At 41.7% G+C, this 17,598-nt stretch overlaps 1 protein-coding gene across 2 annotated transcripts in view; it reads left to right on the forward strand.

The window, feature by feature from the left end:
* The window catches only part of TMEM117 (transmembrane protein 117), a 317,267-nt gene that overhangs the window by 208,700 nt on the left and 90,969 nt on the right, over nt 1-17,598 (forward strand). For both annotated transcript variants that reach the window (XM_026648765.1, XM_029910852.1), the window contains exon 4: nt 1-98. In XM_026648765.1, coding sequence (XP_026504550.1) covers nt 1-98 — 98 coding nt within the window. The remainder of the gene's footprint in view (nt 99-17,598) is intronic.

Here is a 17,598-nt window from a genome sequence, read left to right on the forward strand (position 1 = left end):
GTCACTGATATGATGCTTCAGGACAAGCCCTACCCTGACTGGGGGAAGTCTGCCAGAGCTTTCTGGAAGAAAGGGAATATTAGGATCATTTTATTCTGGTAGGAAAACAGTAAAATCCAATTATTGAAGTGAGCCTTGAATAGACATCCAAACCTCTGCCAAAGTACCCTCTAACGCTCTACGTCAGTGAAGAACTTTGAAGTGAATACATGATAAGAATAAAACTGGTAAAGGATTTAAGCTATATTTTCTAACAAATATCATACAATATTTGTCAGCCTGTTAAAACAATTTTTATGTGAATAAAAAAGCTTTATGGCAATTTAAATCAATGCTGCATATGCATGAAGACCCTCTAATAAGAATATATGACATATGAGCCAAATTTTAAAATTGCCTCAACCTGGCTTCCATTTTTTGTCCAGGCAGTTGTGGGCACAAAAGTGTAGGATCAAAATTACTGGCACATATGATAACATTAAGATGTCTAATTACCTGTTTGTCCCTGTATATAAGTTAACTAGACATCTAAATGCCCTCTCATGTGCTTGCAGTTAAATGTGGCAACATTTTGTATTCACAATTGAATGTGAACACAAAAATAGATTGGGCCCATAGCATATGGTCAAAGACATAAAAAGGATAATACATTCTTCAGATATAGGAAGCCTATGAGAATATCAGTGAGTGTTATTCTAGCAAAGGATAAAGGGAGAAATTCAGGAGGTTATGTTGTAGAGAAGCTAAATGATTTCTTTGCATCAGTCCTCACCAGAGAGGATACTGGGATACTTACTTTTTTTCCAGGTAATAAAGACATGATACCGTAAGAAATGGGGGTGTCAAAAAGAGGAGACACCCAGGAGTTCTGGAGTAACTTAAGAATGAAGGGGCCAAGCTAACAAAAATATGCAGCTCTCATTAAAATCAAGTATACTGGAGGACTGAGAGTTAATAAATCTTGTACCTGTTTTGTTTCGTTTTTAAAGTGATGGAATGATTCTGGCAATGACCAACCACTGACAGTTCAGTACCAGGTAATCTGATTGAAATGATAATTAAGAATAAAATATATAAAAAAAAATCCTTAGACTAACATATGATAAAAGAAACCAGCATAGCTTTTCTAAAGGAAAATAATCCTTCTCTGATCTATAAGAACTCTTTTGAGCATGTCAGGAAAATAGTAGATGAAGGAGAACTGGTGGATCTAATGTATTTGGATTTTTTTCAAAAGGCCTTTGACAAAGTTCCTCACACGAGACAATTAAGAAAACTAATAAGTCATGGAGGGAGAGATAAAGCAGTTTAGAAATTGGCTAAGAAATAGATAACAGAAAGAATAAAATAGTCTTTTTTTGCCATGTTGCAAACTAAAAATGCAGTGCCCCAAAATTCTGAACTAGGATTAGTATTTAACCATGACCTGGAGGAAGGATTGCACAGTAATGTGGCAAAAATTGCAGATGACATAAAATCATTTAGGCTTGTCAAGACTAGAGCAGACTATGTGGGATGTAAGAATGCTAGGCGAATGGGCAGCAGAATTGCAGATGAAATTGATTGTTCACAAATGCAAGGTAATGTATATTGGAAGCAATAATGAGATATATATATTACTGACCCTGAAATCAGCTATGTTCAGGGGGAAACAGTAAACCCTGGCATCATTGTGGACAGCACAATGAAAACCTCTGTTTCAGAGGTGGGAGTGGTCAAAAAGGCAAACACAATGCTAAAATACATATCTAGCAGGATAGAAAAGATCAAGTCATGACATAAATTAATGGTATGCCTTCATCTGGAATACAGTACTAAATTCTGGTCAATCTGCCTCATAAAATAGAGAGCTTCTGGTGAAGTGACTAGTTAGTCATGAAGAGGCTTTCATTTGAAAAAAGATTGAAAATACTGAGACTAATTAGGGGACAAGTAAGAATTGCCATGGTAAAGATATTTTATTTTCGAGAGAGAACATTGCAAGACACAGAGCGCAATCAAACACTATAAAAAAAAACCCATCAGTGTCCTTACAAAAGATGTTCTGAATTTTTTACAGGCCAAAATTGTATAAAGCCATATTTGCTTTCGCATAACAGTCACACTAAAATTGCCACAAAAAGTTGAAAATAGAAATGGATTAAGTAAAAAGTTTCTTTCCATGAATATGTTTAAAATAAAGAGTGTTTTTAATGAGGACTTAGAAGCACAAAGGGCAACATAAACTCTTTTATTTATAGCTATCGGCAATGAAATAAAATCACCTTAGGCAAGACTCCATATTAAATAGAGACATTATTTATATAGTGTGTGTCAGACATACAGTAACAGTAGACGTGTGTTTTTTCTTATGAGGAGGAGAAAGGGAGAGGGAAGGCTAACTAAAATTATGGGTGGTAATATAAAGTATTAGTCTTTCTTTCTTTGCTCTGTTTAGCGACTTGTGACATAAATGGGTGCATTTTGGTAAGCTGTCCGAAAGGAACATCCTAAGTAGAAAATGCCACAGAAATATAGATGTAGTAGAATCTGCTTAATTAGTATCTTCTAAATGGCACATCTGCTTAATTGGGATAAGTGTCAGTTCAATGTGCTATAGTTTAGTTACTCAAAATAAGGGATAAATCACAAAGATGGCAACATTTTAAATATGTCAGAAACCTAGGACTGAACACAAAATAAGTGTGCTATTCAATACCTAATGTACATGTGCAATTACAAAAATAGTGCAAACAAACTGGATATTTGAACAGGCAAATCGCTGATAAGGGTCAAATCCTTCAAGGTGCCCCTTCATGGGCATCCTTTATGCATATTCACTATGATATAGTCCATAGTGACATGATCACATACTGTTTTTTCCACAGGTCCCTTGTCTCATTCAGTGCATAGAATGGACACACAAGGGGAAAAAATTAAGTTCTCGCAGGCAATTGTAAAACTGGCATTTCCTAACATTCGTGTGCCTGACTTTGGAACCTATTTAACTTCCTTATATTTTTTGCATGTCATATCTATCTAATTTTCTTTACATTTCAGCATTTTGTTTTTTTAAACTAGATGTCATCTTTATTTGATTCAACAAGTTAGGAATATAGTTCAAAAAGAGTCAAAAATGGTATGGCTTATTCAAAGGAATTGATCAAAAATTACTCAGTTACTACAGGAGACTATCTATTTTATGTTTAAAAAAGACTATGTTAAACATGGTTCATTGTGGGATTTCTTACTATGTAAATGTAGGCGTTTCCATCTGAGATTGATAGCCCTGTCTCCAGAATGGAAATTAAACATGGGCTTTTTAAATGGTTTTTCTGTGATGCACCTAATTGAGGCTTTGACCTGATCAGCTGTATTTCAATACTTCTTGCTTTGCATTAGTCACAATAATAAATGCATTACTGGAGCATTACGTTGCTTTTACAGATTTGAAAGCAGTTCTTGTATTTGTTTCAAAAGACAGCTTATTAAAATTAGTTATTTTCATTGTGCTCCGCATTTAAAAGAACTAAGTAGATTTCATACGTTTGTCAGCCTAAATTAAATGCTGTCCCAGACAAAACAACCCTTTCATTAAAGTTAAGATTTCTAGATTGCATATCACACAAGTGTAAACCAATACAAAGCAAGGAAACCTACTTATTCACTTCCCCTCCCCCCCATTTACTTCACTCATTAACTCTTTTTTTCATTCTAAATCAGTTGTTTTCAGTCAGGGGTACGTGTACCCCTGGGGGTAGGCAGAAGGTACTGCAACTCATCTAGATATTTGTCTAGTTTTACAACAGGCTACATAAAAAGCACTAGCGAAGTCAGTACAAACTAAAATTTCATACAGACAATGACTTGTTTATACTGCTCTATATACTATGCACTGAAATGTAATTTCAATATTTATATTCCAATCGACTGATTTTATAACAATATAGTAAAAATAAGAAAGTAAGCAAATTTTCAGTAATAGTGTTCTGTGACACTTTTGTATTTTTATGTCTGATTTTGTAAGCAAGTAGTTTTTATGTGAGGTGTAACTTGGGGGTACACAAGACAAATCTGGCTCCTGAAAGGGGTACAGACGTTCCCCAACTTACGCAAGCGTTCTGCATAAACATTTGAAACGTTATATGACTCCCAGTTGAACAGAAGGAAGTAATTCCAAAACATACATAAGGCCAATGGAAAAAAATGTTTACTCATATACTCTGGGGCCTGATTCTGCATATTTTACTTGTACTGAGAAACACTAACTCACAAAAGTTGTTCAATTGACATTAATGAGATTATTCGTGTCAGTATGTGTAACACAATGTTAGGGTTGCAGAATAGGGTCCCTGTTGACATACTGGGCCAGGTTCTTAGCTGGTGTTAATGAGTGTAACTCCATTTACTTCAGTGGTGCTATACCATTTAAACCAGCTAAAAATATTTTTGGAACGGGGTTGACACAAATTACTTATGCCTAGGGTTGCCAACTTTCTACTCACACAAAACCGAACACCCTTGCCCCACCCCCTAACCCTCCTCTGAGGCCCCACCCATTCTCCAAGGCCCCACCCCCTGCTCACTCCATCCCCGCCCTCTGTTGCTCGCTCTCCCCACCCTCACTCACTCATTTTCATGGGCTGGCTCAGGGAGTTGGGGTGCTGGAGGGGGTGAGGGGGTGCAGGCTCCAGGTGCCACTTTCCTCAAGCAGCTCCCAGAAGCAGCAGCATGTCCCCCCCTCCGGCTCCTATGTGGAGGCGAGGCCAGGCAGCTCTCCACGCTGCCCTGTCCACAGGTGCCGCCCCCACAGGTCCCATTGGCCACAGTTCCTGGCCAATTGGAGCTACGGAGCTGGTGCTTGGGGTGGGGGCAGTGCATGGAGCCCCCTGGCTGTGCCTATGCTTAGGAGACGGAGCGGAAACATGCCGCTGCTTCTAGGAGCCATGCGGAGCCATGGCAGGCCTGTGCCACCAACCAGACTTTTAACAGCCCAGTCAGTGGTGTTGACCAGAGCCACCAGGGTCCCTTTTCGACTGAGTGTTCTGGTCAAAAGTCGGACACCTGGCAACCCTACTTATGCCAGCCTGAGAAGTTTAATTAGCCAGAATACCAAACAAGGTTCTCTGGAATAGCACACATGAGCAGTAGGTCTGAAATCTCATCAAATATGGCCCTGGATATGTGTGGATAGAATGGGATGAAGTTGTTTATCCAACCTTCATTGAGCATATTGGGCTTGACAGGATGGTGTAAACTGAATCATCACATCCCACTTATGATATACCCCACTGGCTATCATCTCATCTCTGTATTTAATATGGTCTTGAAAGTGTGTGAGTATGACAAGCCTAGGGACTTTTAAATTGTGTGTATCTATCATATATGGAGCTTTATTTATTTTTGCAGTAATTTCGGTGGTAAAATCTTCATGTGCTTATGGATGTTACTCACCCATATCCTCTATTAAAGACATTTTTATTTAGCTGCTGAGGAAAGGACCTGTTGTTTGTGATAAATGCAAATTGCACCTGTCAGGGTTCCCTCCCCACTCTGAACTCTGGAGTACAGATGTGGGGATCCGTATGAAAGATCCCCTAAGCTTATATTCCACCAGCTTAGGTTAAAAACTTCCCCAAGGCACAAATTCTTTGCCCTTGGATGGTATCGCTGCCACCACCAAGTGAGTTAGACAAAGATTCAGGAAAAGGACCACTTGGAGTTCCTGTTTCCTCAAAATATCCCCCCAAGTCCCTTCACCCCCTTTCCTGGGGAGGCTTGAGAATGATATACCAACCAAATAGGTAACCAAGGTAAGCACAGGACACTAAAAACCCAATCAGATTCTTAAAAATAGAACTTTATTATAAAGAAAAAAGTAAAAGAAGCACCTTTGTAAAATCAGGATGGAAGGTAATTTTACAGGGTAATAAGATTTAAAACACAGAGGATTCCCCTCTAGGCAAAATTTTAAAGTTACAAAAAACAGGAATAAACCGCCCTCTTAGCATAGGGAAAATTCACAAGCTAAAACAAAAGATAATATAACGCATTTCCTTGCTATTACTTACTATTTCTGTAATATTAGATGTATCATTTCAGTAGGAGCTGGATTACCTCCTTGGTCTCTCTCTTTGTCTCAGGGTACGTCTAGACTTACCTCCGGGTTCGGCGGTAAGCAATCGATCTTCTGGGATCGATTTATCGCGTCTTGTCTAGAAGCGATAAATAGATCCTGGAAGTGCTCGCCGTCGACACCGGTACTCCTGCTCCACGAGAAGAGTACGCGGAGTCAACGAGGGAGCCTGCCTGCCGCATGTGGACCCGCGGTAAGTACCTTGTAGTTCGAACTAAGGTACTTTGACTTCAGCTACGTTATTCACGTAGCTGAAGTTGCGTATCTTAGTTCGAACTGGGGGGTTAGTGTGGACCAGCCCTCAGAGAGAACAACAACACAGACACAAAGCAAAAACCTTCCCCCACAGATTTGAAAGTATCTTCTCCCCTTATTGGTCCTTTTGGTCAGGTGCCAACCAGTTATTTGAGCTTCTTAACCCTTTACAGGTAAAGGAGGGATTTTATGCTACCCTTAGCTGTATGTTCATGACAGCACCCCCAAATTAATCCAGGCTACAGAGTGTAATCTGAAGACAGTGGAACAGTATAGGTATAACTGTAGTCACCCCTTGGCCCAATAATCCTTTATATCTGGTGGTGACATGCAAGAAAGAAAAAGCCCAGCTTGACTGCCAGATCCCAGTTGGATTTAAGGTTTTAATTTTTTTTTTGTCATTTCTGTTTTTTACTTGTAAACTGAGCACATTTGGGCCCCAAATCTGCAATCATATTCACCTGTGCATGAGGGTCTGCCTGCATGGATTCTATAGCAGGTTCAGGGCCTTTAAGTGGAAGAGAACATTGAGAACAGGAAACAATGAATTGAATAATGGCAATTTTTTAGAGAGCCTTTTCCATTCTGTTCTATTCAGGTTCTTATTCCATAACTCTCACTGGAGTAGAACCACTTTCAATTAAAATAAATGTTGTCTATATGTACTTTAACACAACTGTAAATATGAGTTCAGTTGTGCTCAGTTAACTTGTATATAAAACATAATTATGAGTTAGGGATCCTTTCTTACGTTTTTTTTTTACTTGCTTTTGTACTTCGCAAATATTAATAAAGCTTTTAAACTAAAATAATCTACTGATAGCTATCTATATTGAGGCATACAACTTTTAAAATCTCCCTTATAACATAGATGTAATAATGAGAACATTGTGTTAATATTTTTATTTCATGTAATTGTATGTTGTCTGCTCACAATTGTGACAGCAGAAAAAGCAGAAGCTAAAACAAAGGATGGACTAAAATGTCAATAAATCACATTGTGTTAACAAAAGGTGCCCTGCAGGCTCTTTGGTTTCTAATGCACATGCTGATTCTTTCTTTCTTTCTTTTTTTTTTTTAAATGGATCTTTGCTTTTTTTTAAAAAAAAAAATCATGTTAGCAATTAATGTTCCAAGTTCTTACAATAAAACTATTATTTAACTTTCAGAATGTATATGTTCTAGTTACTCTATTCAAACAGGAGGTTATTCTGATTAACGTAAAATATCTACAGAGCTAACCGCAGTCAAAAGCATAGGTAAACAGCCTGTAAAACAAAGACACTGTCAGTACAGTCAGTAATTATTCTTCATCTTCCATTTATTCATATGTTACCTACTGAAATGAGTGATCTTTCCTTGAGAAAGACCTTGGCTCTCATTTGGAGTGCTTTGCTTTGTATGTAATGGTTACCATGGTGCATTTGTGGGCCCCATCCTGTTTCTAATTAAGACAATGGGAAAAGCCCCATGGATTTCAATGGGAGTAGGATCAAGATGTTGTGTGTGAGCACTGAAGGGGGAATGGCAGCACCACGGAAGATTATTTGAAAAAAAAATTGAGAGGGGCTCATTTTTTTGGAAGTTTTGTGTCTTATATTCCAGCTAACCCATTGCTCACCAGTATCCACTTGCTCTGCCACAAAGTAACTTGAACTTAATTTCATTAGGCAGCAAGTATCAAACAATTGAGAGAGAAGGAGACACAAGCCAAAAAATTGTCAGAAGGCTATATTAAAATGGAGTTGGCGTACATTTACATTCCATTTGTTGCTCCAGCAGTACTAGCCTCTTCAAAGACATGCTTGAAAGAAAAAGAACAAAATGTTGCTAAGGTCAAGTATATTATATGTGGCTTTTTCCTACTGCTGAATACATTTTTCTCTTTGTAATAGTCTCAATCGGTTGACCACCAGTGCAAACTCCAAGGCCAACAATGCTTTTGGGAATGGTGGGGTCTAAAGAATCTGGGCAATATTTCTTCTGTTGTTATGGTGGTTCTGTTTGGTTGCTTGCTTTTTTTTTTATTAAGGTGGGTTGGATTGAGTTTCTTATTTTAATTTTTGTAGGAATTTTTTATGGGTTTATAAATAATCAATCTTTTTTATTATTATGCAAGCACTTTGGGAGTTTTGAATGGGCACTTCTGTTTCAAAACTGAAAGATACTAAACAGATGTTTAGTAAATGGGAAATACAGAAATAGACTGTAGCTGACAGTTAAGAAATCTATTTAAATACATGATTTTTAAAATAGGCCTATCCATATACTCTGGGCACAGGTATTATGTATTTGTATTACAGAAATACCCAGCAGCCCCAGTCATGTACCAGCACCTCATTTTGCTAAACTCTGTACAGACAGAATAAAACGATGGCCCCAGCCCTAAAGAGTTTACAATCCAGACATCTAATTTAGAGAACAAGCCAGCAGACAATGGGGGTGCTATTGTAGTAATCAACTGTGATGATTATGTCAACAAGACCAACTGACAACTCTCTAACGTCACCTGCTATAAAGAACTCAAAGACCTTACACCATAATTCACACAGAAATTTAAGGATATCATCAAATCCTTCCCCAAAAAACTTCAAGAGAAATTCTATTACCTCATCCCCCACAAACCCATTCCAGGGACCTTCAGCATGCTTCCCAAGATACACAAACAAGGAAACCAAGCCAGACCTCTCATATCTGACCACCGCACTCTTACTGAAAGAATATCAGGACTCACAGAAACCATCCTCCAGTCACTCAACACACACAAGGCCAGCTTCCTCCAGGACACAACTAACTTCTTCCAGAAACTCTGCAGCATTAACAACCTCCTTCAGAACACCATCCTTGCCACCATGAATAGCACATCCCTAGACACCAACATTCCTCACCATGACAGCATCACTGCCTGCCTCAAATATCTATCAGACAATGGACAACACTTATATATCCACTCCAAAGACAATTGCCAAACATCTATTTCATCATACCAATGGTATACCTGAGATACATTTGTAACCCCCTTTTCTTTTTCTTATTGCATGGTGTTCAGCAGAAGAAAAAAAAAGAAAACCCCACACCGTATTGCTGTAATTACAGCTGTTGTTTCCACTTGCTCTGAGTTGATATTAGGACTGTCCCGATATTTACTTGTTTGTCCCGCGTCCCGACCGAACATCGATCGGGATGCGAATTGTCCCGATATTTTGCCCTCCAGCGCACAGGCAGAGGGGGCTCGCTCCCCCCCGCCCCAACTCCGCCCTGGCCCCGCCCAGACTCCGGCCCCTGCCTCCCCCATTGGATCCCTCCCCAAATCCCCACCCTGGCCCCCGCCTCTTCCCCAAGCACGCCGCATTCCTCCTCCTCACTCCTCCCTACCAGGCTTGCGCTAATCAGCTGTATGGCGGCGCAAGTGCTGGAGGGAGGGGGGAGAAGCAGGACGCGGCAGCCAGCTCAGGGGAGGTGGAGGCGGAGCGAAGGCGAGCTGGTGCGCGGGGGCGGGGCATGGAGCTGCCGATGGGTGCTCAGCCCCCACCAATTTTTCCTATGCTCCGATGGCTCTTGGGTTTTCTTTTTCCCCCCTTTTCTTTTTGTTTTTTCCTCCGCCGCTGGCTCTTGGTTGTTGTTTTTTTGCTCCACCGGCACACCGCCCCCTCCCCTGCCCGCCCGCATCCCGATATTTCATATCTCTCATCTGGTCACCCTAGTTGATATGGAAACATTCCCAGGCAAGGAGTTCAGGAAGTTGTTCACCATGCACAGTGGCTGTTTGGAAGCTGTCATTAGGACAGGCATTCCTGCATGTACACACATGCCCCCTTAGCTATAAGCTGGAAGCTCCTGGCCAATCAGTAGTGAGATGTATCAGGGGTACAAAACCAGCAGCCATTCTGAGCACTATTCAGATCCAGCCCAGCCCTGCAGAGAGAAGTAGAGCAACGCAGGGTAACCTGGACTGAATCTGTGGATTGGATCTCAATGCAGTTTACTGTAATCTTACAGAAGTCAGTGGGATTGAGAAAATACGATAAAGGAGAAATCACTGGCTGGAGGCCAAATGTCTTTGTGAAGTGTATTATGATGTTGAACCAAAGACAGTGTGAGAGCCTAACAGCTACATTCAGTGTCAGTTTTTTTCATATATTCATATGTGAAGTTGTGTATGTGCTCAATAACATGGATGCTGAAACAATATTTTACAATGATAGTAATAACCAATGTGGTGTTAGCTTTCATAGGATATCTCACAAGGCATATTTTGTACAAATATGATTGCATAGTGTGGAGGGTGTGAACAAGGGGTTCCTAGGATCACACACACACACCATACTGGAACCTATACACGATATCATCACACAATTACAACCCATACTAAATAGGGTTGATACTTGAAAGAAATCTTTCCAAAACCTGCTCTTCTGACCTGCAAACAACCCCCACCATACCAAGTTCATTATCAGAAGCAAGCTCCCCACAGACCAGGACATACTAACTTGAAGTGGCACCAGACCCTGCCATAACAACAGATGCAAAACCTGCAGACATATTTCAATCGCTAGGATGATCAATATCCCTCCAGAACACCTTTCAAGAGTCATGGGTCTTAAACATGCCTCTCACAACATGTGCTATACCTCATCCAGTGCATTAAATGCACCAGCAACAACTATATGGATGAAACCAGACAATCACTATGCTCTTGAATGAGCTCACACAGAAAAATGATGATAGACAAAGACATCCTATCACCCATGGGCAGACACGTTTCGCAAAGCGATAACTCCATATCTTATCTTTCAGTTCTCATCTTCAAAGGAAACCTGAAAATAACACTTCAAAAGGCGAACCTGGGAACTTAAATTCATAACTCTGTTAAACACTAAAAATCATGGTCTCAAGAGAGACACTGGTTCTATGGCTCATTGCAACAATTTGTAACCTACTAACCCTCCTTTGTCCTATGGCTGCAGAGGTGTTAATTGCCCACTTCATCTTAACTAGTCTCCTGGTGTTATTTTCTTATGTTTAACAATCTGTCCCACCTTGTACTTAACTGTGACACTCTGGTTGCCTTCCCCAGACCTGAAGAAGAGCTCAAGGTAGCTTGAAATCTTGTCCCTTCCACCAACAGAGGTTGGTCCAATAAAAATATTGCCTCACCCACCTTGTCTCTTGCTTAATAAGAAAAAGGGATCCATTGATCCCTTGGCCCCCTGGATCCCACTATGTGCAAATGATTGATCTCTACCCACCTGAGACAAAGCCTGGATGAATGAACAAATAGGTCTTGCAGCATGACCAGAACATGAACCTATTCAGGCTTTGTCAGTTGAGGGCAAATACACACCCGGCCTAGAGTGCTGTGTGTGGTTACTAGTTAGTGCCAGCTGTTGGGCACACTATTTCAATAGGCAGTGTCTCCCCTGGGTGCAGGGCTGGGGCTGCCCAGGCTCCTCATGTACACATTGATGAAAGGTGCTAGGTATCACTATTGTTATCACCCCCTGAGCCCACCTGGGGCTGGCCCAGAGAAATACAATAAAAGGAGCCAACCCCAGTCTCTGTGTCAGGAATATGGGCAGCCCCAACATACCAAGAATTAATTGTCTTGCTTGCTCAGGTCCAAAACTCTTGATCTCACCACAGTTTCCAACCATCTAAAACCCACTCTTGGGTCCAGTTAGACTAAGGCACCACTAGGTCCCTCTCTCATGCGCAGCTACATAGTCCAGGTCTGACATCAGCTCTGTCATTCTTGGTCCACTTGGGCATCACTGTGAAATTATCTTTGTGTACACACACCCCTTTTCAGGGCACTGTGCAGTTAGCTGTGAGCTGCACCACCTGTGGCAGAGTGGTTAAGTCATCTTTGCACCATCACCTGTCTGGGGCACTGTGATGTGAGCTCTGTGCTACAGCTGCTGGTCTGGTTGGGCCTTTCTGCCTTGTCTATTGTTAAACCAGCTCTGCATTGCTGCCGGTTCAGCCTGAGCTGATGTGGTCCAGTGCAGTGCAGTACAGCCCAGCACAACCCCATAATCATTCCACATAGGGTTCAGAATGTCCAGGTGAGGAACCCAGAGCAAAACAGGACCCTTGGGGAGAGCCCCTCATCTCTAGGACAGAACCCTATCCTCCTCCTTGTTGAATCTGAATCCTTAATTCTGAAACCAGAGTCCAGTACTAGTGAAGTCAGAGTGACCCACGTGCTCCAGGGCACTTCTTGCAGAATTCCTGTGCCCTTTGATGAGTACAGTTACAGTAACAATTTATTAGCACCAGGGCCGCCGAGAGTGGGTTTGGGCCCCAGTGAAAGAAAATTTTCGGGCCCCCCAGCAAGGGTGGACCAGCTAAAGAGGGCCGACGAGGGGGGGGGAGAAGCAGGGCCCCAGGCCCCCTTCCGGACTGCCGGGCCCCGGTAAGGCAACGGGGGGGAGGTGGGGGGAAGCCGGGCCCCAGGCCCCCTTCTGGACCGCTGGGCCCCAGTAATTTGTACCGGCTTCCCCGCCCTCTCGTCGGCCCTGATTAGCACTTATACAATCAGAACACAGACAAATTCCAAATACAGCAACAAGTCACAGTAAGTGGAACTATGGGCAAGCCACATTGGATAAAGCTGGCTTTTCCTCTTGTCTGCTACAGAGGGAGTGGAGAGTTCTAATCCTCTAAGCCCTTGAGCTCTCGGGCTTACCCATAAAAGGAAATTGCCACATAGGCCTACCTCTGGGGTTGAGCGAAGCAAATAACTGATTTTTCAGGTTAGTGACTGAACTGAATAATCAAAAAAATATTCAGATATTTTCAAACTGAATCTGATTTTTTTTTCCATTTTATCTCTTACCTAAAATGAAAGGCTGAAACTTTTTTGTTCAGGTCTAACAAAACATTTTGCACATTGTTTTGAAATAACATTTTGAAATAAAATGTCTATTTGAATGTCATTTTCCAAACAAAATGGTTTGTTTGGAAAATGTCTAAACAAAATGTTTTGACATTTTGAAAAAAAAAATTCAGTTTTTTTTCCAGCTGAATCTATTCACTGAATTTGACCTGAATTTAAAAATAGTTTCAATACCCTGTCCAGTGAATTTGCTACTCAATAAAAAAAATTAGCCCAGCTCTGCTCTCGAGGCTCTACTTTTCTAGGCAAGTCACCTGTCTGTTTGGAGTCACCCTCACAAACACATTAGGCCAACCCCAAGTATTCAAAAGTCAGGAGTCAGGCCCCAAAAATCATGGGATTCACTTAAAAATAACGAGATTTTTAAAATAATACATGTGACGAGGATTTATTTGCCTTTTGGTGTTGGAGCTGTTAAGGTTCGCATTTTCAAGCTTTATTCCCTAACTACAAGGGCTAGAAACTTCTTTTTTTAAATGAAAGCTGAGACACTCAGACACTGGTGCCAGCAGCTGGGGCTTGTAGAAAAATACCAAATATCACAAGACTCATAATGAAATCACTGCAAACAGCACTGGGCCAGACTCACTAGTGCTGGCAAAGGTAGGACTAAATTACTTCTCCCTGCACCAATGTGGCCCCTTTGTCCCAAAGGGTATTTACCCTACAGGAGGGCAGATAGCATTACTGCTGCCACCATCCCTTGGGTCTTTCTAATATATTTGTGAGGGCTGAGAAACAGCTTGAAGTTGTGGCTGTGGCTCTAGCAGATGTGGGCAAACTACGGCCTGTGGGCCACATCCGGCCAGCGGGACCCTCCTGCCCGGCCCCTGAGCTCCTGGCCCGGGAAGCTAGCCCCCAGCCCCTCCCCTGCTGCTCCCCCTCCCCCGCAGCCTCAGCTCACTGCGCTACCAGCGCAATGCTCTGGGCGGCGGGGCTGCGACTTCTTGCCGGGCAACGCAGCTGCAGAGCCCGGCCTGACCTGGTACTCTGTGCTGCATGGTGGCGTGGCTGGCTCCAGCCGGGTGGTGCGGTTGCCTGTCCTTGTGCTCTGGGTGGCGCGGCTGTAGCGCTGCCAGCCACCAGTGCTCTAGGCAGCGCGGTAAGGGGGCAGAGAGCAGGGGGGGTTGGATAGAGGGCAGGGGAGTTCGGGGTGGTGGTCAGGGGGCAGGGGTGTGGATAGGGGTCGGGGCGGTCAGAGGGCAGGGAACGGGGGGTTGAATGGGGGCAGGGTTCCCAGGGGGGCAGTCAGGAATGAGAGGAGGGGTTGGATGGGGCGGCGGGGGGCAGTCAGGGACAGTGGTTCCGGGGGTGGTCAGGGGACAGGGAACAGGGGGGTTGGATGGGGCAGGGGCCTGGGGATGCAGTCAGGAATGAGAGGAGGGGGTGGACGGGGTGGCGGGGGGCAGTCAGGAGAGTCTGGGGGCAGTCAGGGGACAGGGAGGGGTGGATGGGGCAGGGGTCCTGGGGGGGCCGTCAGGGGACAGGGAACGGGGAGGCTGTCAGGGGGCAAGAAGCAGGGGGGGTCAGATAGAGGGCGGGGGCCAGGCCATGCCTGGCTGTTTGGGGAGGCGCAGCGTCCCCTAACCAGCCCTCCATACAATTTCGGAAACCCGATGTGGCCCTCAGGCCAAAAAGTTTGCCCGCCCGTGCTCTATAGGAAGCAGAATCAATCCTAGGCATGTCCACGCCACTGGTTCCTTGGATTCCACAGAAGAAGGGAGGTTACAGACAATACAGCCTTGTCTTCCATCAAACTTCTTGAAGGGATGTCCGAGTTCCTAGTGATGCCTATCCATGCCAGGCTGAATATGCCTCACTGAATTCTTTGCTGCCTTAATTGGCTGCTGTTTAACCTGACCTATGAGCTGGCCCAGCTGCAGCTTTTGCATAGCTTTGACTTTTTAGAAAGGATGCTTATTGGATTTTATGCAGTAAACTTGCAAACAGCCAAGGTGTTATGTTATTGTTTGTACTTAACGTGTGATGCAAACAAATTTGAAGAACCCCATATACCTAGAAATAATATATTTTACAGGATCCTTGTATCAGAACATAGATAGGATGACATGTAAGTAGAGTTAATTAAATTAATTTGTTAATTTATGAAAAAGTAAGCAAATCTCAAGAATAACACCATCAACATTTCTTTCATCTCTTTTATTTGTAATACTTTGGTAATCATGAACACTGAAATAACTTTCTCTGCCTCAGTTGCCCTTTTCTGTTAGGTACATATGGATTCCTTCTCAGCCTCTGGACTGTTTTGCAATGGAACTGCCTTTTCATGTTTTTATTATTGTTGTTTTTGTTTTTATTTATATGATTGTCTATCAACTTCACCAAAGATCATATCACAACTATGGGAAGGATAGTGTTAAGTTATGCTTCTGCTGGCTGGTTCTATCTACAGCAGCAGAGCGCAAAACATTGCATGGGTTTCCAAAATTGTGTTTGATTTTAATTTCTCAGTAACATAGCTGTAATAGCCTATGAATTGGAGGATGTTACTATGATCAAATTAAAGTGCAGCTCTGCTCTGAAAAGTGATTTTTGTAAAATGGCACCTACTTGCTCTTATTCTTTCTGTCTGAATCATATCTATTTATTTTAACTGATAGAAATATGATTTTGCTACTTTTCACTCCTCTTGATAGTGCAGAGCCAACACAGCTATGGGAGAGTGAGCTGGGTTGTATTCTGGTTCACACATCATCACAACAATTGCCATTCAAATTCCAGTTGCTGGGCAAAATTCTGCCCTTGGTTTCACCCATGCAGTCCTATTGAAAACAACAGAACTGCACAGGTGTGGTTGAGGACAGCATTTGGTCTTTAGACCTTTTATTTCTTGTGATGATAAGCAAAAAGAAAAGAACATAGTTTGACTCAGATTATAAATTGAGGTTACAGAGCTGGAAATTAAGGGGAAAAACACTCTTCTTTTAACTGAGTAAATTTGATACGGAAAACCTTGAGAAACGCTGAATATAGAATGCACATTTCTACAGAGTTACTTTTCAAAGTAGATCCTTACTATAAGACTGGCCAAGTTTTATATCTAAACTACTTAGCAGTAGCCTACCATATAACGTCAAAGATACTAATGTTACTGTGCTTTATGAATAAAATATTGTAAGAGGGTTTCTTTTCCTAGGGAATCTCCAAATATCTGATGTAGACTCATCTAAGTTGCATGAACATAGCTGCATCTTATGGAATTGTATCAATGAATGTTCAGTCCTTCTCATTAAAACTGTGTTATTATTAATTTTATTTTCAATTAGTTTAGTGAGCAGAAAATTTTAAACTCGGCATTGCTTTCAGATTAACTATAATGTGCGCTAATGTGAGACCTGAAAAATCAGTTTGTCAGGCTGAGTCACATCATAAGTAAGGTACTTAAATTTAACAACTTTTATATGAAGAAGAAAGTTTGTTTTGTAATATAATAATTTAAACTTCACAACATTATTTCTGTTTGAACAAGACCTTACAAAACATTTAGCTTTCCCCCCTGAGTGTAGCTGAATTGATAAAATTATTGGTGTTTCTTTTGTTTTATTTTTATGCAATGTAAAACATTTATACTGTCTCCCAAAGCAAATTAAAGTACAAGACCCAAGTACAGATGAAAGCAGCTGGCATGCAATATTAATATTTCAAAGAAAGTTTGTTCTATGTTTCAGAAAAGCAGTCTGTTGTTGTACTTAAAAATCTATTTCAATTTTTGTTTATCAGAATTTGTGCAACCCATCATATACAGTTTCCACCAGCTATTTCTTGAAAGACTTCTTGAGAAGGAATTTTGGTGTCTTCAGTTAAACGTGCCACTTTCTTCTTATATCATGAGATATTTCAATGACAACAGTATATTTTGGCTGCTTTCTGAAAACATACGCTTTCTTTTAATCTATACGGAACCTCAATCAGTGTTCAGGTCAGTAAGTGGGAAGACATTTATGGAATCAATCATTTTGGGTTAAGGAGTACATATACTGCAAGCTTACTAATGGAATGGAAATAATGCCTGGAACTGCTCCAAAACAGTCACTGTCTCAATGGAGCAATTAAATATGTATGAAGAATGTTTGTAGTGAAGTTCAAACACATCAGCCTAAGGCTTATATTTTTAGTTTAATTTATTCACAGCCTTTCTGTGTGCTGCTGCTTGATGGTCCAAAAACATTTCTGAGCACGGTGCCTATTGCATCGTGTATGTAGCCATTGACTGACAGATACAGTGACAGTTTCTACTTTTGATCACCATCTCAGGAACCAGAAGTAGACTCTATAGTAAGAGAATACAATGTTAGTATTCAGGTTAGCA

The sequence above is a fragment of the Terrapene carolina genome, unplaced genomic scaffold, assembly GCF_002925995.2.
Source record: "Terrapene carolina triunguis isolate 2854851 unplaced genomic scaffold, T_m_triunguis-2.0 Scaffold68, whole genome shotgun sequence".
Taxonomy (NCBI): domain Eukaryota; kingdom Metazoa; phylum Chordata; order Testudines; family Emydidae; genus Terrapene; species Terrapene triunguis.